Source organism: Acomys minous (assembly GCF_964271855.1).
Source record: "Acomys minous genome assembly, chromosome: 16".
NCBI classification, from domain to species: domain Eukaryota; kingdom Metazoa; phylum Chordata; class Mammalia; order Rodentia; family Muridae; genus Acomys; species Acomys minous.
The window spans coordinates 36,212,844-36,227,778 of record NC_140498.1 but is presented as its reverse complement, the minus strand read 5'-3'; the positions used below and the strand labels follow the sequence as shown (position 1 = coordinate 36,227,778).

The 14,935-nt window shown below is 40.4% G+C and overlaps 1 protein-coding gene across 3 annotated transcripts in view; it reads right to left on the bottom strand.

Moving 5' to 3' along the window:
- RANBP17 (RAN binding protein 17) overlaps nucleotides 1–14,935 on the bottom strand; it is a 300,545-nt gene that overhangs the window by 261,714 nt on the left and 23,896 nt on the right. For all 3 annotated transcript variants that reach the window (XM_084764395.1, XM_084764396.1, XM_084764397.1), the window contains exons 6-9: nucleotides 7,985–8,089; nucleotides 5,841–6,006; nucleotides 2,919–2,992; nucleotides 3–122 (exon numbers count right to left, since the gene is read on the bottom strand). In XM_084764395.1, coding sequence (XP_084620521.1) covers nucleotides 3–122; nucleotides 2,919–2,992; nucleotides 5,841–6,006; nucleotides 7,985–8,089 — 465 coding nt within the window. The remainder of the gene's footprint in view (nucleotides 1–2; nucleotides 123–2,918; nucleotides 2,993–5,840; nucleotides 6,007–7,984; nucleotides 8,090–14,935) is intronic.

The window sequence follows — 14,935 nt, the reverse complement described above, 5'->3', positions numbered from 1 at the left end:
ACCTGGGGGTTTTCAAGGATCCTTTTTACTCCTTTAATTAGGTTACCAAGATACTTGGCACGTTCAGGACTGCTAAATAAGGACCTTCTTGTAGAAGCAAACTGAACTAAGCATGAAAGTGCCTAAAAAAAAACAAAGAAAAATTTTCATTTCAATTTTTAAAGTAGCTACATCTACTATTGCCACTCACAAGCCTCTGCCCTATACTAAAAAACAGCACTGTAGGTAGTCCTCATGTTATTTTTAAAATGTCTCCTCAGTCCCTCTGCTTGGAGACTGCATTTTTCTCTTTGGCTTTCAAAACCTTGACATTTTTATTTTACTTTTTTATTTTCATTAAAAAGGACGGGCCCTCATGGGCTAGGGAGATGGCTCATTGGGTAATGACACTTGCATGAACACCTGAATACCAAGCTGGACATAGGCACATATGCCTGTAAGGTCAGTGTTAGGGGCAGACAGACAGACAAACTCTGGCAACTTGCTAGCCAGCCATTCTACTCAAAAGAGGAGAGCTTCAGGTTCAGAGAGAAATCCTGTCCAAAGAGACTAAGATTCCCAGCTATAGACACACACACACACACACACACACACACACACACACACACTTTAAGGAGAAAAAAGGATTTCAAGGTGATATTCTCATGGGGGAGGATCTATATTCCACTGTGTTCTTATTTGCACCCTATGCTCCGTCTGCTTGTTGGATCCCTTTCTTTCTCCTTCTGACTGTGAGACATATAGTACATATGCTCTCTTGTGTTTTTTATACGACAAATCTGCCAAAGCAAGCCCTCGACCAGGATATATTCAGAACGTGCCCAACTGCTTACGACATTCATTCTGTCTGTGAACCAATGAACTAGGTGTTCCACCAGTGACAAAGTGATCCTAAAGTAAAGTTACAGAGTATTGTAAACTATGCATTATGGAACATGCAAAGGAGAAAAAATCCTTAACTGAATCAGACATATAACACATTTACTTGGTCATGAAGTATATTCTGCAACATTCTTAAGTATCTTGGGGGCGGGGGTAGGACTGGAAAATGTTGCTGGAAAAATTAGGAACTTTTTGAAAGTTCCTAAGGATTATCTGTGACCTACTTATCTTCCTGTGTTTCCAGGCCACTTCATTACTTAGGTCCCCAACTCCACAGCAGTTACTGCAGTCTAACTTCATATTAACCTAGAGGACAGACTGACCTCTGCACGTTTAATCTAGAGTCACGTGTTTATATGCTCAGCTAAAATTACCATTAGCTGTCAATATTAAAATACTATATTAGGAGATTTCATACAAAACGTTTGGTTCTCCTGTTAACAGTAGAAGTAACACCAAACACGGGAATCTTTCTGCTTGGGCCATGCTCCAGTCTCCTACTGCCTCTATTGTTAAAAATCAAAAACCATCCTCCTTAGGCAACTCTGATGCATAGGACAGGGAACCCTCAGTGTATTAAAAGCAAAACATCAGTGCATAATTGGGTGGATAAAAAGACCTCAACTTTAATCTCAATGCCAGTATCTACTCTGCTGCCCTGAAGACAGTCAATTAGACACTCTGGGTCTGTTTTCTGTTTTTCAGGTCAACCTACTGAGGACGGTGTCATTAACCTTGCAAGGCCGCTGTGAAAATGAAACGAGATAAGCATCACGTAACAGGGCATCAGGCTAGTTACTGCAAAGCAGATGCTCTAGTCTACATTTTTAATCACAAGTATGTTTTTGCTTTAGACTAAAACATCATCATATGACTTGCGCATTTTAAACAACTAAAAGCAATTTTCCTGGTTGAAATACAACCTCAAATAAACACCCAATGAAGCTCAGATTAAACCCTTAAACTCTAAGTTCAAGAACAGACTTGTTGGGTTAGAGATGCAGCTCAACAGTAGAGCACCTGGCAATGCAGTCTTCCTTTTAAGAGACATTTAAACAAATGCGCTTTCAATCCAGAGATACAATCCCCCAATTTCTAGTAGCTTAGATATTAAACTTACATTTTTTCCCCAACACTGCTAGATCTTTAAGACTCAACAAAGTTAGGTGTTCATAGTCTCAAAGTGCTATGTAATGTAACAAGAGAATTTAAAAACAAAAAGTGAGCATGCAAGAGTGATGAGCACACAATCCAGTGACTGGTTCACCTTTGCCTCTCTCAGAAATTCCAGATGAAGACCGCCAGTCAACCCTAAGGCATGCAGCCAGGCAGGCTGGAGAAGGGCGAGAGCAGGTGAGAAGAAGGGGGGTCCTAGTGCCTGCTGGGCCTGGCAAGGCTCCCGGAAGCACTAGGGAGTGAGATGCAGGTGGAGACTGGTAGCCTGCCCTGGCTTTGGCAGGAGCAGGATCAATTACTGGTTCTGAGCTTAATCACAGAGTGGAACGGACTGTTAACAAATTCTGAAAATAATTAAACAAAACACGTTCAGAAGTAAAAGAACTACTTGAGAAATGTAACTCAGTAAAATGCATAACTTTTTTTTTTTCAAGACAGGGTTTCTCTGTGTGGCCTTGGCTGTCCTAGACTCACTTTGTAGACCAGGCTGGCCTGGAACTCACAGCGATCCGCCTGCCTCTGCCTCCTGAGTGCTGGGATTAAAGGCGTGCGCCACCATGCCCGGATGCATAAGAATTTTTGAAGTGAATATGTATTTCCTTTCAGATTAGTAAAAAATCACATGTACGAGGCTGAGCCTGACACCTAAAGGATGAGGATGGAAGACAAGTTTGAAGGCAGCGTGGGCTATACAGTAACATTCTGTCCAAAACACAAATCCAGAAGACTGCCATTCAGCTCTGTTACAATATAAACATCAAAGGTGTGGGGCCATGAGCTCGCTGCCTCAGTAGTATAAGACAGTAACAGCAGACTAACAGGGGATATGCCTTTAAGGAGTAACGAGGGACTGTACTTACTAACTGAGACAGCAGTGGTGGAAGCGAGTGGTACAGATTGAAGAAAAGCTCCAATGTTTCAGGCTCCAGGAAAACTGGAAAAAAGATGATTTTCCTAACACCATTACTTTCACTAAAACATCAAATAAGAATGTCAAGACCTCCACACATGGCCAATCATTGCAGCTGAGGTGTTCATTCACTCATTTAATCTTGGCTTTTTGAGACAAGGTTTCACTGTGTAGCCTTGGCTCTCTTGGAACTTGCACTATGAACCAGGCTGGCCTCGAACTCACAGAGACCTCCCTGCCTCTGTGCTGGGATTAAAGGCGTGCACCACCACAACCTGCTTGAAGCTGGGCTGCTTTGATTCTTAAGGGTTATTCCTTTGATAAATCAAACAGTATAAACATAAGAATAATTAGCTACCTAAGGTGGCTCTTAGTTCCATACAGTATCTGCATTTCTAAGCAGAAAATAGTTTATATTTACACTAAAATAATGTAAAAATTATTCTAAAATTATGAGGATAAGTAGCACCAGAAACTTATAAAAAGCAGCTATATCCTGTCCCATTCCTATTTTTACATTTAAAAATGATATCCATACAATGTCACTTGCTGCCTCCTGAAACCTCATCTGAACTTTACTTCTCTAACTCGCCCTGCAACCCAGCTCCAGCATCTTCTGAAATCATCCACCTTTTTTTTTCTCTTTTATTAATTTATTCTTGTTACATCCACCTTTCTACTCCCACTATGGCCACAACTCATGATATATTCAATTCTAAAGCTTATAACATTTATAAACATGCAAAGAATGTTAACAGCTGAGCCAAAGAACGTATTATCATTATCTCACTCAATGATCTCCGTACTTAGGCTAAGCATGTGGCTTAGTTGTACAGTTGTCTATCTGTCTGTCACTAATTGTTTCCAAACGTTTTTTGACAAGTTCACCAAAAAACAAAACAAACAAAAAACTTCCTAACATTTTTACACAACCATTATCATCAAATATCATTTTCATTTTCCTATACCTGTCACTCACTCAACTTCAACTGGCTGGCTCTTAACTTTGTCACATATCTTGTGTCCTTTTTCATCTATTGATTGTCATCTTGTTTGAAGGGCTCTTTCCCAACCCCGCTTTTATTTTCTTGATTTGTATGCCAAATTTGCTGAATACAAGTATCTGAGGGATAAATTTGGAAGGACTTGCATGTCTGAGAAAGTATCTCTCACTTTTCATGATTTCCATTGAGTCTGAAATGCCAAAGAGGTCTGAGGCTGCTAAGCCGCTGTTTGTCACTGCTGCTACTGAGGAATCTACTGTCACTCTAGATTCCAACCCAGTGCAAGGGACTTACTTTCCTCCTCATGCACTGCAAGCCTTTTCCTGGGACATCATCATAGCTACAGAGCTAGTGCTTTCTTCACTCCCATGCCGGATGTCTGGTGCAATTGTCAATTCATAAACTTGTCGTTCAAAGCTGAGGACATTTTTAGGTTTTCAATTTTCCTTCTGCTTTTTTCCCCCCTATTTTCTCTTTCTGGAATTTCCAATAGACAAATCCTAAACTCCTTGCCTCACTTTCTAATTTTTTTTTTTTTTTTTTTTTTTTTTTTTTTGGTTTTTCAAGACAGGGTTTCTCTGTGTATAGCCTTGGCTGTCCTGAGCTCAATTTGTAGACCAGGCTGGCTTCGAACTCACAGAGATCAACATACCTCTGCCTCCCAGAATGCTGGGATTACAGGCGTGCGCCACTATACCCAGCTCACCTTCTAATTTTCTAATACATACTTTCTCTCCTATCAAATATCTTGCTTTTTTATTCTACTTTGTAAATTTCATTAACTTTCTCTTCTAAGATGTTTGTTAAATTGTTAAATTATATGGCAAATATTCTACTCTTGCCTCAGGAATGTTTTATCTTTCTTTTATATCTCTAGGGATATTAATCACACCCTTTTAAAGTTTATTTCTATTTTTCACCTTGTATATTAATTCTGCAACTTTTTAAAAAGTTAAACTTTCTATGATAATAAATTATAGAATCACAAGATCAAATACAAACGTATACCATATTTTACCCAGCAGACCTAAACCATGTTTTACCTACTTTTCCACACTGGTGATCTCTTATAAAAACAACACTACAACGCCACAGCCATGGTGCCCATCACAATCTCCCAACGATACCGAGTCCAATTTTATATGCTCTCAGGTGTGCATACGTCTTTTTAGGCTAGCATTTTTACTACACGTGTTGGTTTATGAACTCATCACCACACTAAGATATGGAATGTTATATCCCTTGTTTATTAATCTTTTATTCCTAAATTGGAAGTCATTTAAAAAAAAACCTTTATGTCTCTATCTGACATCAGCACATCTGAGGCTTTTCTAGTTTAATGTTTCAAAGGAAACAGCTTTGCGAGGGAGAGGTCCAATTACAGATCCCAAGGCCATCAGCCAAGTCTCCCAACTGCACAGGTGAATTAGAACAAAGTCTCCTTACCACCCACTCTCCAGCACCTCCCCCACCTCTGCCCAGAGGCACCCTAGTGGACATTAACTTTTCTGCAGTGTAGGGGAGCCATCTTGTTTCCTTCTTGGTGTCCCTCCTATCAAAAGGTGAATCATGACTCCGCTCTGCTCAGCCACTCCCTCTGACTCGGTCACCTTGTAACGCTGAATGAAAGAGCCCTTTGGGTGATACTTCCTCACTACTTATGTGGACAGCTCTTGTCTCTTTTTTCCTGAAATCAAAATGTAGGAGTTATGACATGAACTAGACAGTGCACTTCAATGAATACTGAGTATTAGTAGCTATTCTGCACTAGACCACTGAGAAAAACCGGAGCTACAACATATGTACATGTTAACTCTGCACCTTGTAATGTTGACCATCTCTCGTGTTAAACCCTTCCTTCTCCTTACTTGTTCTCCAGGTTGTTGGAATCTGCACTGTGCAAAGGTCATCTGCAGATTCGTCTGCTGCACTGCCCAGAAAGTCAAAGTTCAGGCAGCTGAGGACCAGCTTTAAGACCTGCATCACCAGACTTTGTTGATCTTGATCCTGGAGATTTAAAGGTTTGGCCAACACCTTCAAAGTTAGAAATAAAACATTAGGACTAAAAGAATTTCAACTTCATAAATTTAAATACTTCTTCAATGTGAAATGAAACATAGTAAATTTTAAATGGTAAAAATAAAGAAAATATAGGCCAGCCTGGTCTACTAAGTGAGTCCAGGACAGCCAAGGCTACACAGAAAAACCCTGTCTCAAAAAACAAAAAAAGCTGTCTACAAATTTCTACAATAATAAACTACTTTCAAATTTCACCCTGTAAAATGAGAATAAAAATATATTTAACTACATAATGCAGATTGCCTTCTGAAGTTTTAAGAGGTAACTTAGGACAGGTATAGTGGCACATGCCTTTAATCCCAGCACTCAGGAGGCAGAGGAAGGTGGATCTCTGAGTTCAAGGCCAGCCTGGTCTACAGAAAGAAAGTTCTAGGTCAGCCAGGCTATACAGAGAAACTCAGTCTTGAAAAACCAAAAAAAAAAAAAAAAAAAAAAAGTACTTTGAAAAAGCTGAGAATTATTTTCTTTATAAAAATCTGGGCTAACTTCTTGTGTAAGAGACGCCGTCAACTAACATAGGCCTGCGGGAGCGGGCAACGGGCACAGGCTTCAGGAGCACAGTTCTGCCCATCTTCTGTACAGTCGGCTCCCATACAACCTCAAAGTACATCTTGGAGACTATGACTTATTGTAGAGACTACAATAAGAAGAAGCCACGTGTACCAAGTGAGTTCAGGACAGCTAGGGCTACACAGAGAAACCCTTCTCAAAAAAACAAAATAAAAGCCAAGCATAATACAAAGAGAAATGAGGTAGGTAGACAGAAATACATATGAAACAGCTGATGAGTTCAAGAAGATCCATCATACTGTTTCATCTACCTTTGTAAATGATGTTTTTCCACACTACAAAAATATTTTTAAAATAATAGTCATTTAATTAAGCAGACTGGCTGTAGAGATGGCTCAGAGGTTAAGAGAGCTGACTGCTCTTCCAGAGGTCCTGAGTTCAATTCCCAGCAACCACACGGCGGCTCACAACCATCCATAATGTGATCTGATGTCGCCTTCTGCCTGCAGGTGCACATGCAGACAGAGTACTATATACATAATAATAAAGAAATTAATCTAAAAAAAAATTAGACAGACTACAGTGTTATCAATGTTAACATTCAAGGTAACAATTTTAATCAAACATTAAAATCTGAAATAACCTGCAATGTAAAGTTTCTTGAGCAAGGTTTGAATTTTGGTGAATTTCAAATTCTGAAAATTTTCAACGGGTTAAGTCTATATAAATATTTTAAAATTTAGACCACTCCGAAACACTTCTAGTCCCAAGGATTTATAAAGGACACTTAGCCTACGAGAGAACTGAACAGGTAGGGAGCAAAGCTTACTGACATGTTCTGGAAATGCTCACAACACCTTATTACCACGCTTGGGTAGTGTGATGGAGCCCTTCTTACCACAGCAGAGCCTAATACAACTATGAAAGTCAGGCTTGCTCCATGGTGCGTAAGAAACAAATAAATTCCTATTTCCTAAAGAAACTATTAAAATAATTCTGGGAAAATTATGGGGGGGAGGGAAACTGCATCCCCAGCAAAATATTGGAATGCAGATTTAAAAAATTAATCTCTTTATTAAGCCCTTCTGCATGTAATAAGGTGTTGACAGGACCAGTCTCATGCGGATCATGTGTGTTTGACACAAAGTGTCCATGGCTGGATGCAACTAAACTGTTTCTAGCATTATCTTCTTGAGGGTAGGAAAAAAGAAGCACTCCAATTATTAAATCTCAGATTTTTAATTCTTTGTGATCAAATCAGCTTGTACAACTAAAACTCAACAGTAAGAAGGCCTAAACACAAGCGCTGAATTCTCTATGGGTGGAATAGAGTTTGTATAGATGTACTATACACAATGCATCTGAAACTCGCTCAAAGCTCTTAAGGCCTCTGGCTGGGAAGCTGAGCCATCAGCTGACTTACCTGTTTCAGGAGAGAACAGGCTAACACTAGGATGTCTTTTAGAGAAGAATCACGGAATGACGTAGCTATTTTCCTATGTTTTGCTGAAGGTCTGGAATAATCAACCTAAAATGGTTAAAGTGAGTTAGTTTCAAATATATTGAAAAGCAAGGCAAAATGTACTACATAACATAATAGCACCAGTCATCAGAGAACCATGAATACAGAGTTTTGTAAAAGACTGAAAGGGTGACTTGTTTGAGGTTACTTAGTGACAGGGACATGGTTAGAATCCACCCCAAAACTATCATGGTTTCAGTGCCAACATAGGACACAGATAAGTAACACACCCTGACTGAGATCATAGACTCCTTAACTCTGCCCTATAGAGTATATAAATAAGTAACTTCCTAGTTCTCAAATGCCTCCTACAAAAGAAGAAATCTCTAAAACACTCTTCAAATTCAGATGAGTAAATCAGCTAAATAATTCAGTTACAAAAAAAACTTTTACATGAAAGTATTTTAATGTCATTGGTTTATGACACTAAAATTCTGAAAATAAAAATAGAAATGATACTCAAGAATGTGATTATGTACAACAATGTGTCATCTCTTAATATTTTATTAGCTAACAGAATTTTTCTTCAGAGCCAGGGTTTCTCGGTATAGCCTTGGCTGTTCTGCAACTCAATCTGCAGACCAGGCTGGCCTCAAACTCACAGATATCCACCTGCCTCTGCCTCCCAACAGCCACCACAGCCTGGCCAGAAATTAATTTGAGGGTTGGGGGAGGAGTTGAGACAGTGTTTCTCTGTGTAATAGATCCCTGGCTGTCCTAGGCTTGCTTTGTAGACGAAGCTGGCCTCAAACTCAGAGATCCACCTTCCTCTGCCTCCCAGAGTGCTGAGATTACAGGTATGCATCACCAAACCTAGCCAGAAATTAATTTTTTAGAATTACTAGGACTAGATCTTGAGCCCATAGCCTAAAATGTAAAAATGGTTTACACAGTGGTACTAGGGCTGGGAACACTTGCTTAACACCTATGAGATGCTGGGTTTTGTTCCCAGCACTGGCTTCTCTCCCCAATAAGTGTGTGTGTGTGTGTGTGTGTGTGTGTGTGTGTGTGTGTGTGTGTGTGTGTGTGTGTACACATATGCACATATGCTATATATTTCCATTTATCAACAGGAAACAAACTAGACCAGTTCTGATAGCTAAATGATTATTACAGTTGTGGCCTTAATCTATTATAGACTTACTATTTATCTCTTTGGCTATTTGGAAGACAAAAGGAAACCATTTTTCCATCTGTTTTAAGAAATACATATATTGAGCTAAGAACTGATTGTCTGATACTTTCTAAACTTCAGGATACAATTCAGATATCCTTAAATGTTACATTTACTTAGAAAATATTGAACATAGTAAAGCCCAAAGGTACTACATACAGAAAGTAGTTGCTGAAAGCTGTAGCCAATGTATAATTTGAATTAATTAGCATTTGCAGCATTCTGCTCTAAGTCAAACTGTGTGTATGTGTGTGTGTGCTGTGCATGTAGGTGTGGTCACACATAAGAGAACATGCGTGTGTCTACCTTGTTCACTCTCAGCTTTACATTTTGAGGCAAGGTCTCCTGCTGAATCTGAGTATATACCATTTTGGTTAACCTATTTAGACAGCTAGCCCAGGGAGTTCCTGATTCTGAGTCCCATGCTCTGGGATTACAGGCACACAACACACTGGGTGGCTTTGACTGGGCCCTGGGATGCAAACTCTGGCTGCCATGTTTGTATGCCAAGTGCTCTGCCTGTTCAGTCATCTCCCCATTCCTCCTTCACTAAACCAAACTTTAAAATTCATCTCTCCCGTTTGCTTGGAAAACCTTTTTGCAGCCCTTTACTCTCAAGGAAATGTCTATCTTTGTGGCTGAGGTGTGTTTCTTGCACGCAGCAGAATGATGAGTCCAGTTTTTGCATCCATTCTGTTAGTCTGTGTCTTTTTATTGGAGAGTTGAGTCCATTGATATTGAGAGATACTAATGACCAGTGACTACTAGAATCTTTTATTTTGATGTTCATTGTGGAAGTGTGTTTGTGTGCTTGTCTATTTTTGGTTTTGCAGTAGTGAAGCTATTTATATCTTGTGGAGTTTTTTCGGGACAGGCGTGTGTAGTTAACTTCCTCAGGTGGGAGTTTTCCTTCTAGTATCTTCTGTAGTGCTGGGTTTGTACAGAGATATTGTTTAAATTTGTTTCTGTCCTCCACCACACAACAAGGACATTTGCTCAACTATGTTCATTGTAACTTTATTTGTAATAGCCAGAATCTGGAAACCTAGATGTCCCTCAACTAAAAAATGGATAAAGAAACTGTGGTACATTTACACAATGAATACTACTTAGCTACTGAAAACAAGGAAATCCTGAAATTTGCAGGCAAATGGATGGAACTAGAAACGATCATCCTGAGTGAGGTAACCCAGATCCAGAAAGACACGTATGGTATATACTCACTTAGAAGCAGACATTAGCCACATAATTCAGGATACCCACACTACAATCCACAGACCTAAAGAAGCTAAAAAACAAAAGGAGGACTCCAGGGAGGATGCTAATTCTCATCCAGAAGGGCAAATAGAATAGATAAGAGGAACAGGAAGGGAGCTACCACAGGGTCCTCTGAAAGAGTCCACCCAGCAGCGAATTGAAGTAGATGCTAAGATTCACAGCCAAACTTGGGGCTGGAGTGCTGGCAGTCTTATGGAAGAGTTGGGGGACAGAGGGACCTGGAGGGGACAGGAGCTCTACTAGGAAACCAATGGAACCAGAAAATCTGGGCCCAGGGGGCCTGCAGAGACTGATGCACAAACCAAGGACCATGCATGGTGAGGACTGAGACCATCTACTCAGATGTAGCCAATTGGTAGCACAGTCTCCTTGTGGGTCCCAAAATATGGGGAGTAGGGGCTACTTCTGACATAGACTCTGGTGCCCACTCGTTGATCACTTCCCCTGGGTGGGACAGTCTTGCCAGGCCACAGAGGAAGAGGATACAGGCAGTCCAGAGAGACTTGATAGGATGGAGTCAGATGATAGGGGAGGAGGGTTCCTCCTCTTTGAGGACTAGGGGAGTGGGGAGGGGGACATTTGTTTTGCTTTGTTTTTTCAAGGCAGGGTTTCTCTGTGTAGCCTTGGCTATCCTAGACTTGCTTTGTAGTCCAGGCTGGCTTCAAACTCACAGATCCACCTGTCTCTGCCTGGGATTAAAGGCGTGTGCCACCACGCCCAGCTTAAAAAGATTTTTAATTCATCTCTCCCACTTCTGTCTTGCTAAAACCAAACAACATCAAACCTTTCCTTTTTTCTAAGAATCAGAAAGAGCATACAGCATCACAAGTCCTGATTAGAAAGTATGCTTACCACATTACTCCTCTTGATCCTTGAAAGCATCTTTAAGATGCGTACTGTTCTTTACCATATCCATTACATGAAGAGAAGAAACTTAATTATGGAGTACCTTCTATATACTAGGTGCTATGCCAACAGTTTATCTGCTCTTAATAACATCTATGCAGTAGTAAGGTGTCATCTCTCTTTAAAGAAAACCATGCAGAATTCGTCAAAAGAAATTAAGAGGTTTGTGGGTGGGGGGGAAAGGGAGTGGATTTGGGAACAGTTAGGGGAAGAGAGTATGATCAAACACACTGTAAGAAACTAAAGAACTCTGAAAAAACTAAGAAACGCATACAAAGCCATAGATATAGAATAGGCCATGGGTCTAAAGACATGTCTGCCTTCACCAGTGCTGTCCTCCAAGCTTGCATGCGTACGTCATTTGGGTCACTCATGTAGACACTGTATTTTGAGAGCACAACCATTTCATGCCACACATAATGTACCAACTGCATAGGCATATGTGCTTTGCTTTGATGATTATATAACAAATTATTCAAGGAACAGCAAATTCAGCTTCTAAAAATGTAGGATAACGTTTACAATCCTCTTAACTTAAAAAAAATCAAGTTTAGATCTTTTTCTTAAAAGATATATCCATACTTGGACAAAGTATAGTGGCACATGCCTATAACTCCAGCACTAGGGAGGCAGAGGCAGTCAGAGGTCTTTGAGTTCAAGGCCAGTCTGGTCTATCTATATAGTGAGTTTCAGGCACCAGGGCTACTACACTGTAAAAACCCTGTCTTAAAAAAGAAAAAGAAGGGGCTGGAGAGATGGCTAAGAGCACCGACTGCTCTCCCAGAGGTCCTGAGTTCAATTCCCAGCAACCACATGGTGACTCACAGCCATCTGAAATGTGATCTGATGCCCTCTTCTGGCCTGCAGGTGTACATGTAGGCAGAGCACTGTGTATGTAATAATAAATAAATTAATCTTTTTTTTAAAAAAGAGAGAAGAAGAAGAAGAAGAAGAAGAAGAAGAAGAAGAAGAAGAAGAAGAAGAAGAAGAAGAAGAAGAAGATACAAGCACACTGAATGACTTTATAGTACATTTTTTGACCATTATATAACAGTGGACTTTCCTCATATAAATCTGGTCACCACCATAAATGCTAGTTGAAATGGAAATCATTTCTCCATCCCCTAATCAAGCTCAGTGAAATTTGCTCCACAGAAGATGTATTTTTCCAATTTTTAAAGCCAAAAATCATCCTTTAAAGCTTCAAAGGAAGTAGAATTGTTTTAGAGCTATCAGACCTCACTATGCAGCCCAGTCTGGCCTGAAATTCCCAATCCTCCTGCCTCAGCCTCCAAGCTCTAGGATCATAGGCATGGCACTCTTCTAAAAAGGAGCTTGGCTTTATTATAAGTGGATAACTGGAACATCTTATAGCAGAGGAACAAAAGAGGACAGACATAGAGGAATATGCCTACAGTCCCAATACTCGAGAGGAAAGGATCAAGAGTTCAAGGTCACTATCTGCTACATCACAAATGTAAGGTCAGCCTGAGCTACATAAAACCCTTTCTCAAAAAAAATAAAAATAAAATAAAATAAAATAAATAAATGAAAGAATAGTGAGGGAATGTTAAATGGAAGCAAAGCCACCTTGGAAGATTTCTTACTGGTGAATTATAGTCTATCAAATAAAATTAGAAATCTGTATTAACAACCTAAGCTTGGTGAGGAATAGGGCATTTTCAGAGGTGTAAAGTACTTCTCCACAAAATATTAATTACAGAGAGAAAAAGAATATAAGCTGGGCTTGCTAGTACACGCCTTTAATCCCAGCACTTAGGAGGCAGAGGCAGGAGGTTCTCTATGAGTTCGAGGCCAGCCTGGTCTACAAAGTGAGTCCAAGACAGCCAAGGCTACACAGAGAGACCCTGTCTTGAAAAAAAAAACAAAGAAATCTAAGTGAGTATCATCCATTATTAGACGACTCAAACCATGTGCTTCCTGGCAGGAGACAGTGAGAAGCCCAGAGCATTATTGCTGACAGTCCTGATAAATAAATGTAATGTGGATTTGATAATGAGAAAACACTAGCTTGTGACTTCATGTCTCTCCAGTGTGGGCTGGATAGTTTTATGTCAACTTGACACAAACTAGAGCTACCTGAAAGAAGGGAACCTTAATTAAGAAAATGCCTTCATAAGATGGGGCTGCAGGCAAGTCTGCCGGGCATTTTCTTAGTGACTAATGAGTAAGGATGTAGCCCACTGAGGGTGCTGCTATTCCTGGGCTGGTGGTCCTGGGTTCTGTAAGTAAGCAGGCTGAGCAAGGCAGTAAGCAGCACTCCTCCATGGCGCTGCACCAGCCCGTGCCTCCAGGTTCCTCCCCTGCTTGGGTTCCTGCCCTCACCCCATCTGATGATGAGCTGTTTGTTACATGGAACTGAGTGAAATAAACCCTTTCTTCCCCCAGTTGCTTTTAGTCATGTCACTTTTTAAAAATCTAATGGTGGTGTCATGATCATGTAGGACAAAGAAATGTCCTTGTAGAAAGAAATGTAAACGTATTCCCTGGGCCTGCAGGAATGTCGGGGGAGTGCATCATGATGTCAACTTATCAAATGGTCAAGAAAGACCTTTATCCCGCCCTCCAACATTGCTGAAAGTTCTTTTCTATTTTTTAAAGGATACTTGGTTGGTCTCCAAGATACATTTTTATTAGAATCCACATTACCAGTTCCTAAGGAACTAAGTAAGCAACCAGGAACTAAGGAAACCCAACCCCTCACTCTCAGGTAGCCGTACTGTTCCTTGTTGTACAGTGGGAAATAAGTCCGTGTTTTAAGGTTAGCCAATGTAAAAGCTCGGTGCCTGTGGTTACTGCACTAGTCTCACACTTTTGTAGATTTACGTGCTAAAATTGTTTTTCCCTTTTAAAAAAGAGCTCCCAGCTCTTTACACTCATTCAGAGTTCAAATATGATTTGTCAGGGTCCCTGCCATCATATCCTGCCAACAAGAAGGCTACTCCTGACACAGAGAGAAAACTGACATAGCAGATAATCTTCACATACTCTCCGAGAGAAGCAAAAATGGATGGTCTTGGAAACTAAGGCTACTTTAAAACATGAAAATTCTATAAAATCTATTTTAATTCATCACGCAACATTAATCAAATTGGTTGCTGATGTTGTTATTTTTTGGTTATTCAAGACAGGGTTTCTCTGTGTAGCCATGGCTGTCCTAGACTCACTTTGTAGACCAGGCTGGCCTCAAACTCCTCCCTGAACGCTGAGATTAAAGGTATGCACCACCAAGTCTGGCCTCAAATTGGATTTTTTCAATTGTAAAATACTGTGACTGTACTACAAAGGGAGCTGGCAAGTGCGCACGTGCTCTCCTGTATGCACCTCCCAGGAGGACAGCAGTGTCTCAGTTCAAAGCCTACAATCCCCTCTACAAAACCATCCCACATCGAGCGCAACTCCTACTGTCCTCCTTTGAAAACCATGCTGACAGCAAGAGGGAGCAGGGCGGAGGACACGTCCTCAGCTGCCTA